This window comes from Amblyomma mixtum, chromosome 4 (genome assembly GCF_055824585.1).
Source record: "Amblyomma mixtum isolate Tamu chromosome 4, ASM5582458v1, whole genome shotgun sequence".
In the NCBI taxonomy this organism is placed as follows: domain Eukaryota; kingdom Metazoa; phylum Arthropoda; class Arachnida; order Ixodida; family Ixodidae; genus Amblyomma; species Amblyomma mixtum.
Window position 1 is genome coordinate 126,689,736 of NC_143015.1, and position 10,504 is coordinate 126,700,239.

Consider the following 10,504-nt stretch of genomic DNA (forward strand, 5'->3'; position numbering starts at 1 on the left):
AGTAACTGATGCACATCACGTTTCCGCAAGCTTTCTATTTTCAAGCACAGACTTAACAATACTCCTGCAGACTTGAAAATTTTAGCCTATTCATCGTTAATCTAATCCAATTGTTAGAATATGCATGCGTTATCTGGGACAAGTTTACGAATATTAATATTGAGGCGCCTCAAATCATTCAGCGCAAAGCAAGTCGATGCATCTTAATGAAATACCGTTCAACAGACTCACCAACTGCGATAATGATGGAACACAGGACACAAATATTATAAATAAGAAAATTTCTCAGAATAAAATTAATTTTCCTTCTCAAACTTAACAAGCTGTCAATGAGTCCAGATTCTTATATTAAGCCATTTTCTGCGACAGTTAACGAGACATCCTCTCTCTGTTCACTAATCCCCTTCAGCGCCCGAACTAACCTATTCATAGGTTCCTTCTTGGCCCGAGCAGTAAGTCACCCTAACGCTTTACCATTGGCAGCACTGAGTAACAGAGCTCCATAGAAAAAAATTGAAGCGTGACATCATCAAACTGATCGGTTTTGTGTTTTTATTTTCTTTCAGTGCTCTTTCTCTTTACATCTCGTTTTTTCACCCCTCCTGCTATGCCCCGGAAGGGTCTGGAGCATTCTATAAAGAAATAAATAAATAAGAGCGGAGGAGCGTATCCGAAGTACCAAATGCTAGTGCTGCTTATATCAAGCGTTTAAAAAAACATTAAAATCACAGGAGTATAAGTAGAGGGATCGTTCTGGTTTGGTTTGGTTTGGATTATGGGGTTTAACGTCCCAAAGCGACTAAGGCTATGAGAGACGCCGTAGTGGAGGGCTCCGGAAATTTCGACCACCTGGGGTTCTTTAACGTGCACTGACATCGCACAGTACACGGGCCTCTAGAATTTCTGCTCCAAAGAAATTCCAGCCGCCGTGGCCGGGACCGAACCCGCGTCTTTTGGGTCAGCAGCCGAGCACCATAACCACTGAGCCACCGCGGCGGCAGAGGGATCGTTCTCTCAGCTTCATTATCACTCTACGGCCAGCATACCTTTCATGAAATGAGACATACAATTAATGAAACACCGTACAGAGGTTGTTTCACTACATCTAGTTACCATAATCAATATAGGGCTACAAGAATTCGGTCGGCAAGCTCCAGTGTTTTCGAAATAGAGGCCTACAAGTTACCAGATAGGAAAACGTGATATGGAAAGCAAGTTGTTTGATGCACTGCACATGTGATCCCCTTAGAACCGGCAAGCTGGAAAGCGGCGTCATCATAATGGACGTTATTACGGTTGGCTATAACGCGGGAGGGATCTGCATGGTACCAGAGCGGCTTCCTCTCTGGTGGCAGCATATTGATCTTGTAGTCATAACAGCTGGAGCCAAAGGACAACCCACCTCAAAAACGAATGGCGCCGAGGCCTCGCCAGTGACGTTGTATTTCCGTGAGAAGGACACCGGTGAGTCGATACCGTAGTCGAGCGAGAGCTCCATCATTCGGTCCAGTGGGTCCTCCGTTGGGTCGTCTACCATGTTACGCAGATCCAGCTGGAAGTGTGACATGAACGCCGCGATGTCTTCCACGCCCTCGTGCGGGCTCTCCGCGTACTCCAAGCATGACTTCAGCAGCCTTTCTTCGCCGTCTGCTCCGCTGGACTTGTGCTGCCGCTTCTTGATGACGTCATCGCCTCCAGATGCTCTGGCCATAGCTGTCCGCTGGATGTTCGGAGCAACGAAGAACCGAATAGGTACCAGAGATTTCTTGGAAATTTGCACCACCGAATACTTCTGTCGTTCTTTGTTAGTTCTTTGGTTTCTTCATAATCACTAATTACTCGGTATATTGGATTAACTGCATACTTTTGTGCTTTCGATTTCTTCAAAATTATCATTCACAAGCCACATAAGAACAAGCGCATCTTCGGCTTTATCGAGCAGTTTTCCGGATTTTCCTTTTTCTACGCTTCAGCTCTCTTCAATTCTTGAGCACAACTTACTCTTTCTGACTGCTGTGTCTAACCGGACTAGTCTCATTGGACTAGAATATGTGACCGATCCAATTTAGAGTACACTTAATTTCCCTGAATAAAGGCAATATTACTACTATTTTCATCATTACTACTTCTTGACAGGCCGCCAAACATGAATATTGCACAAAAGCGAACGTCAGATAAGAATGTTGTCACCGTTAGACGGCAGTGTAACAATTACACCCAACAAGTGGTGAAGAAAAATATGTTATCATCATCTCAATATATGAGAAAAATATTTATATATTTCTTGCTAGCCTATCAAAGAATAGTTATCCAGTGATCGCAGTGCATGTTCTTTGAAATGTGTTTGTTTTACGTAAAAGATGAAACCATCCAGATGATATTTTTCTTCGGCGAATGTCAATGCTTCCTATACTATGGGTTCGTCCTCCTATGAACCGGATGTGACATATAGTCCGCCTTGAAATATTCACTGGTTGTTGACTGCGAATTACAGAGCAAGGAAGCTAATGCTTCCGTTTGCAAACAAACGCCCGGTTGTACTAATGTGTCTTCATATGAAGACGATGAGAAAATTTTTCTTCTCTTCACGTTCGGCCTTGTTCACTGCTTCATCTTCACAGAACACCCAAAAAAGGCAATTAAAATCTACGCTGTTCGAAGTCTTTTTCGCTAAATAATTGATTAGGCACTCGCGTCTCGCCCATTAATATAAATCTACTTAGTTTTCATGGCAAATATTTGAAACTTATTAATCAATCCAAATATTCATGGCCAAAGGCTAACAACGAGTCGCAATATCGCAAGCTTTTTGATTCTTTCCGCGCTGCAGTCACTTGGCGCCCGTTAGACGTTACACACACTCTGGAATGTTTAGCTTCTTTATGTTCTACCTTTGTGTAATGCATCCCATGTCGTACGCGCAATGCGTTATTATATTTCTACAACTCGCCACCGAGTATCATTGTCACAAATAAAGGCTTTTAGTCGCATTTCTTACGACTTAATGATCACTCGAATGAGATACATTTTACGACCTCGTCGACAACGTGAAGTGAGCATCCTTAATGGCTGAACAGGTTCCTCAGGAAATATATGTCGGATGTACTAAAGGCGATGCGACATAGAGAAAGGCATATGGTGCAAGCGGACAAATTATTCATTATCCGTGTTGATCAAAGTCCTGAGAAGACATGGAAGGATCGATTTTGTGGAGCAAAGATTTTGGTATTTGCGGCATCCCAACACTTTGTTATGTGCGCATCGCGCTTAGTTTCATTAGATTACCTTCTATTGGCTTTCAAGTAGATAAAAATGAGCCCTGGAAGTGGCAGACCAATCGGTCAGAGAACGTCCTAAATTATTTTTAATAACGACGAAGGCGTCTGAATCACTCAGAGATACATGTCCTCGCATGATAGAACGCCCATCTGAACCAGCGCATAAGTTTTGACGGTGAGCTGCTTTGCTTGTTTGGTTTGGTTTATGGGGTTTTAACGTCCCAAAGCGACTAAGGCTATGAGAGACGCCGTAGTGGAGGGCTCCGGAAATTTCGACCACCTGGGGTTCTTTAACGTGCACTGACATCGCACAGTACACGGGCCTCTAGAATTTCTCCTCCAAAGAAATCCAACCGCTGTGGCCGGGATCGAACCCGCGTGTTTCGGGTCAGCAGCCGAGCGCCATAACCACTGAGCCACCGCGGCGGCCTGCCTTGCTTGTGTCAAGCGTGGTGCACATATCTGCACTGTTATTTTTTATAAATAGGTGCCAGTCAGGGCTTTTTTTATCACCGTTGATTTCCTTTGTCTGCCGCCTTTTTTACCTGGTATTCACAGCAAAGTTCGTACTTCCCAACTAGCTTTTCCAACAAGGAGATGGGCTACGATCACTGTGGAATATAGTTCACTCAATTTAGAATGATAAAGAGAAACAACATGTCCATTATGCGAGCGAAGCCCACAGCCTTCGTTCGGAAGGCGCTACTTCTCGAGCACAGCAGATGTTGAAGAACTCCTGCTCGCATGTTTGCTCCACAGAAAGGTGAAGTTATCCTCAAAAAGGACATTTCACTGCGGCTGCTAACTAACCTGAGGTTTGATCAAGGTATTTTATGAGCTCCCGAAATCAGTCACAAAACATTCAGCAATCAGACGTGACAACCGTAATGCCAGCAGCCACAGGCTGTAGACAGCGTTGTCATGGAAACCCTAAATACCAAGAACACCACAAACCTTAGCAAATGGCGTGCTGAAGCCAACGAAGGAGACTGATGGGTCGCAAACGAATGTGTTGCGGTCCTTGCATGGGTCCGCCTGACTGGCGACAGTCTTGTGGAGCCAGTCCTTCAGGTTTTTGCACAAGGCTGTGGCACACTCGGCTCTGGATTTGGTCAAGGCCGCAACTGGTACTTGAGAAGTCTTGGTGTCTTGAGCTGCTGCAGTCTCCGTTTGGTGTTTAGCAGCTGTTGTCGACGGGACGTTGATGGCTGGCAGCGCTGCCTTTCTGGTCTTTGTCAGGAGTGTCTGTGGAGCTGCTTGGTGCTCTGGTTTGTACACATCCTGCTCCTCAGTCTGGAAAATGCATCATTAGATGAAATAAATCTATGCACAAATGGCTGATGCAGTCACATAAAAGCTCTCATGCGTTAAGTGGTACACGCCAGCATGTGAGCAACGTCACCGGTTGTTACGTCAAAGCCGCGTACCGCCATCATATGCCAAGAAACAGGAACCGATGCTCGTTTTGAGCCTTGAGCAGAGTGGTGATCACAAGGCTTTAGAATGCTGTACGAACGTAGATTTTCCATGTTTCTTTGGGTAAAAAGAACTGTTTCGTCATACCCAAGGTTATCTTACAAGCACATTGAACAAATACACACAGAACGCGAGCCGGCTTTTTTTCTTGCGCTTAGGGGACTTTAGTTACTTCTAAAATGAATCTAATATCCAACTCATTCGGCCTGGGGTTCCCTGCTTGTGCGAAATACTAATGTAGAGGTAGCTAGATGCGCTGTTTTAACCATTGCTGGCAGCTTAAAAAGTTTAAGAAGTTCTGAGGGTGTTTTTAAGCACGTTCTCTCTAACTGCAAGTTTCTTGATCCGTCGCTGCATTTTAAAGCTGGCATAAAGGCTCTAGACAGCTCTTGAAATTTCAGGGTGCAGGTCCTTTACGTAAATTCTTCTCAGGCTAGCGCAAGCACATGAATTTGACGCCTTCCCAGTTTTGGCACTCACTCGACGCTCAGCACTACTCACATTCTCTGGATATTCCGCCTGCGTCGGTTCAGGAAGACCAAACGTGCCTCCTTGACGACTGCCCTTAAAAGGTTTACTGCCGCGGCCCTGTGTGCAAGAAGAAGCAGTAAAGAATGCTTGACGAAAAGCATTTCAGAAGTTGAAGGAGACAGGCTTAACGAGGTTAGCGTTCATTGGTTGTGAAGAATTGGTAGAGGGATCAAGGTACAAGGACAGCAAAGGGGTAGTTAAACTGTAACGGTAGGTGCTTCGAATTATGCGAATTAAGATGACCCGCTGGTAGTACTGGTCGTAGTTGAGGGCAAGTGACGCAATAGGAATTAATGGCAATTATGCCGTTAGGTGTGTTCACCATTTTGGACACGTGAGCGATGTTTAGTAGGGGAAAATAAGATAAAAGTATGGCGATACTTAAGTGTAAAAAATAGAAAGTAATGGCTATGCGGATAGAAGAGAGATCAAAGATAGTTTCACAGTATATGCAAGAAAACAAATTCAAGCACATGCACAAGTAGAACAAAAACGTGGCCTATTACACGAATATGAACGTGTTCCAATGACCTATATACTCGCATTCAGTGGAAAAATGTACGCAATATAAAGACTGGCAGAAGTAGCGCTTGTGTGCGTTCTGTTCACTGTTCACATAAAGGAACTTCGGTGTTCAGCAGTTGGAATGGGATGCCCAGCTATATGTAATCCCCTTCACATGAGATGAAACTTATGACAGCACAACCTGAACAAGGGTCCTTGAGTCGGCTAGAAAATGTTTTAATATGGCTTGTCTTCGTCTGGGCAGACAAAGTACTTTGCTCACTCAGGCGAAGAGACGTTCTCTTGTTAAAACGCTGGCTGGTCAACTTAAGCTTCCCTGTTGTCTCTTGATTTTCTGCGTTAAACGGTAGCGTATAACTGAGTGGAAGCTAAAGAATGAGAATGGAAAGCACGTACATAAAAGGTATGACCTAACAGGTGCAGGCGCGTGTTGCGCCCTCTTCTGCTGAAGGCTTCGGCTCGTTATACACCATGCGCCTGTAAATCGTGCACGCCTCAGAGGGTCACCTTTGTGTGCAGAAACAATATAAATCACCTGCAGGAAATTAGTGTCCGGCAAGGAACACCACGGGAAATGCTGCTGTCCCACCATTAAGAGACAGAGGGTATGACTGAGAAGTCGTTATATTTTTATATATGCGGTCGTTGTATACCGCCATACCTCGCTATGAAGAAACGGCCTTTAACGAACTAATCGATGTAACAAAGGGATACTTGTTCCCTTTGGAGGCTCCCATAGAATCTTATGTGTTGCTATCTTGTTTTAAAGAAGTAAAGGTTTCCTACAGCGGAATAAAACAAACCCAACTAATGGTTTCTCGCTGACTATGTCTACTACGGTGCCAACACTTCGCGCGCTGGTCGTACCATCTTCCGATTCCAGCCAATGATGAACGTGACGACCATGACGCAGCAAGCGATAAGGACGAACGAGGCGAAGATCTCCTTCCAGTGGCGCCGCGCTTTAGCCTGGTAGCGACGTATCAGGCGCTGGCCTTCCATTCTCCCAGCAGGCCTGCAAGAACGGCTAACGTAGATCAATCGAGGGCTGTATGCTGACGCACTTCAAAACACGTGCCCTGAACGCACCCTGCACCACAAATCGAAATAGTCACGTATTCGCACTCCATAATGCATTCTCAAGCTCCAAGCTCACCGGCTTAAGCTGGTTCTGGCAATTCAAATGGAAAGTTAAACGCGTATCACTTAACGACATTGAAGGCTCGCGCCTGTAGTGAAAAATTTCGTGGTTTAACCTATGCATCTTTCTCTCAACAATGCGAAATATAGTCTAAGAGCACTTGCTGCTGGGCTACTTGGTTTTCGTTCATAATGAAATAGTTTTTAGGCGCAAAAAACAGACGAGACACATAGGAAGGTAACAGGACGAAGCGCCACGTGGCGGACGTGGCGCTTCGTCCTGTTACCTTCCTATGTGTCTCGTCTGTTTTTTGCGCCTAAAAACTATTTCAATGCGAAATATACCTAAACAGGTTTAAAACCGGAATAAGATATTCACAATTAATATCAACTGCGCACACTTAAGGTACCGCGGTCCGTCTACAAGCATTCTATCTTATGGCAAGTAATAACGAAATATTTACCAGAGTTTGCGGCCAGGAATTATTCCTCAGGATGCTTTGCGATGTGAATGGAACATGGATGAAAGATAAACTGAATACGCTGCCAGCCCTCCTGCCTGCAGGTGCCAGTTGTTCCCCTGCACGGCCTCTGAGTGCTCTGATGGGTACGTGATAGCAAGCCAAAAGCAGTTTGATGAAGTCCCAAGTTACTCAAGGCTCGCGTCGTGTTCCGCCGCTTCTTCCCTCCACATCCTTTCCCTCTGCCCGGCGGACCCTCCCCCGCGGGACCTAGAGAACCTCAAGACCTGGGAGGACTGGGATACCCTGCTGCGCTCGGAGGACCCGGCCGTGCAGACCATCGCCACCGGCCGTGCTGCCAGTGTTATGGACCTCAGGAACATAAACACTTGAGTGCAGTGGGGTCGTGCTGGGACCCTGGGGCGTGCCCCGAATTCCTGTGTAAATAAAGTTTTTTCTCTCTCTCTCTCTCTCTCCGCCGCTACTCGTTAAAAAGGGCTAGGTGGTAAGAAGTACTTAAGAGACCTTAGCTATGGCGTGAATGGTATCACAGAGCACTGCTTTCGCACATAAACTACGAAAAAAAGTGGTTTCTTTTGGTTTATGTGGTTTTATGTCCCAAAGCGACTCAGGCTATGAGAAACGCTGCAGTGAAGGGCTCCGGATATTTCGACCGCCTGGGGTTCTTTAACGTGCACTGATATCGCACAGTACACGGGCCTTTAGAATTTCGCCTCTGTAGAAATTCAACCGCCATGGCCGGGATAGAACCCGCGTCTGCGTTTCTCATTCAAGAGTACACAAAAAGCAGTTAAGAAAAGTATGGCTATCGTATCACAGTTCTGCGAATAGCCTCTTCACCCGCACATCTTGTAGAAATCTCGTAGTAATCTGTTCTGAGACAGCATGAACTGAGAAATAGATAGTTCTCTAGCTTCAACCGTGCTTCGGGAGTTCTTTAATGTAGAACTTGGTTGACTGATTGCTAAGCACAAGCTGACATTACTCTGCAATTTCTGTACTTACGAAGAGAGATTTCAATGTTACGTGCTGTCGTGCTTGTGTCTGCAAGTAGTTTTGTGCCTAAACAAATTCTCTAGAAACCTTAGACTACGAAAAATGCCCAGATAATTCGCTCCCTGCTATACTAGATGACCAAGGCTCTCAGCAATACGCATTTAGCAGTTGGGTATCGACTTACGTCAGAGATTCTCGCGACGGCGATCGTGAACGTGACCTGTGGAGAAAATAAAGCAGTTTTTGAAAAAGGTTTTTTTCAACAAAACGCCTCAACATATAATAAAGCTAGATTCGTAGCACAGCTGTTGAACCCATCAAGCGCATGAGAATTCTGCACTTTAGCGCCCTACAGGCAACCACAATAAAGGGATATTCGTGGGCCTTGATTTGTCTTCCCTATTCATGCGAATGGCGTTGAGAGTGTAGCTATCGTACAATAAATTAACTGACATTATGTCTAAATACCCTTGATGCTCATGAGTAGATAGGGTTACGCATAAATTTGCGAGGTATTTCTTTTCGTTCACTGTTACCTATGTACCTTATTCTCTTGTTTTTCATTGCACAATCAATACCGCTAGACTTTGGAAGCTTTCTGAACACGCTAATAAAATAAATTTTTCCTTTCAATATCAAATTGACTATTACCTAATTTGCACCTGCGTAGTGAAATCCGCATTGTGTTACCCTGTAACTACACAAGATTGATCTCTCCCACTCAAAAGTGTTTAAGCCCGGTTGAAATAGCGTGCCCGTATTTGCACAGTGAGTACGGTAAGAACTTATGCCTTTCAAACGCATGTGGTGCTTCATAAAAATAATCATGTTTCAAAAAGCCCCACAAGACTAAAATTAAAGCCGTATTCTTGCTCCAACAGCGCCCCTTGTAGAGAATAATTTCCACATTATCACCTGACCTACACGCCTTTACAGTCATGAATTATTTCTGCTACTCCGCTCGCCTTGAGGCTCCGAAACGTACTCGGTCTGTGATCAGAAGCACGGTTCTCGCGCATCAGTGGGGAAACACAGCTTCCGAAAAATACCACATAAGAGCTTGCCTTAGACAGATTGTTAGAAGAGAACTTAGAAAGGTCAGGGTTCGGGCTAGTGGGTAGTCAAAATGAGGATCCATGGCGCACAAAATTGAAGGAACACAACACAAGCGCTTGTGTTGTGCCCCTTCAATTTTGTGCGCCATGGATCCTCCTGTTAGAAGGTACTGCACTTCCCGGCTGTCGCATCCAAAAGAGATGAACGAAAGTATACTGAGCTGCGATAAATCTTGCCACTATATGAGATAATCAGGCACTTGACCATAGGGTTTATCATTTGGTGGCAAGGTTCAGTAAAAGGCAGAGTTCTTACCTCACCAGTAGCACACGCGGCGAGTTGGACCTCAGCAAGTAACGAGCCATGTTTCTGGACGGGCTTGGAAACGCAGACGGACCAACAATGAAGCCTACAGCAAGCAGCACTCGCAGAAGAGAATTCGCGAAGCTGTAGCAAGGTTGAGATCGGTGCGGCTGTTCGAGAAGAACGTGGCCTTATCTGCTTCTTCTTCACGCCACGCGAATTCGGAAAGCTCGCGCTACCTCTCGAGCGAGTCTTGAATTTTCATTTTTGTTCTTTGAACCACTGCTTATTTTACGGCCTTAATGACGAACTGCCAGCCTTTGAAACGTGTTTGTGCCGATCTCCCTGTGTGGGCATGTGCCATTGGACGAGAATGACAACAAAAACATCAGTACGCGCTCTTGCCATCATTTGGCGTGACGACACTTGGGTTCAGCCACAGGTCTGTTTGTGCCGCTGTTCAAAATTTCTCGCTGGAGTCCCATTTGATTGCCTTGCTAAATGTTACAACATTTTCTTTTCTATGCGTGATTAGATTCTGACTTAATAAACGATTCTTTTTTTCTCTCTCTTATCCAAACTCTGATTCCTTTTGAGTCCATACCCTCCTTGAGGTAGAATCTACCGGTGTTGCTCTCCCGCATGCTTATCTTTTGCCTTTATTATGTACAGGAGAATAGCTAGCCTCTGCCTTCCGATTCTTCGCAGATCCCCCAC

General features: G+C 45.2%; 1 protein-coding gene across 1 annotated transcript in view; it reads right to left on the minus strand.

Annotated features, from left to right (window-relative positions):
* The window catches only part of LOC149348170 (uncharacterized), a 31,038-nt gene extending 21,189 nt beyond the window's left edge, over positions 1 to 9,849 (minus strand). The window contains exons 1-6 of the mRNA XM_089585756.1: positions 9,800 to 9,849; positions 8,613 to 8,648; positions 6,678 to 6,825; positions 5,256 to 5,342; positions 4,233 to 4,571; positions 1,403 to 1,720 (exon numbers count right to left, since the gene is read on the minus strand). Coding sequence (XP_089441882.1) covers positions 1,403 to 1,720; positions 4,233 to 4,571; positions 5,256 to 5,342; positions 6,678 to 6,825; positions 8,613 to 8,648; positions 9,800 to 9,849 — 978 coding nt within the window. The remainder of the gene's footprint in view (positions 1 to 1,402; positions 1,721 to 4,232; positions 4,572 to 5,255; positions 5,343 to 6,677; positions 6,826 to 8,612; positions 8,649 to 9,799) is intronic.
* Positions 9,850 to 10,504: the final 655 nt, after the last annotated feature.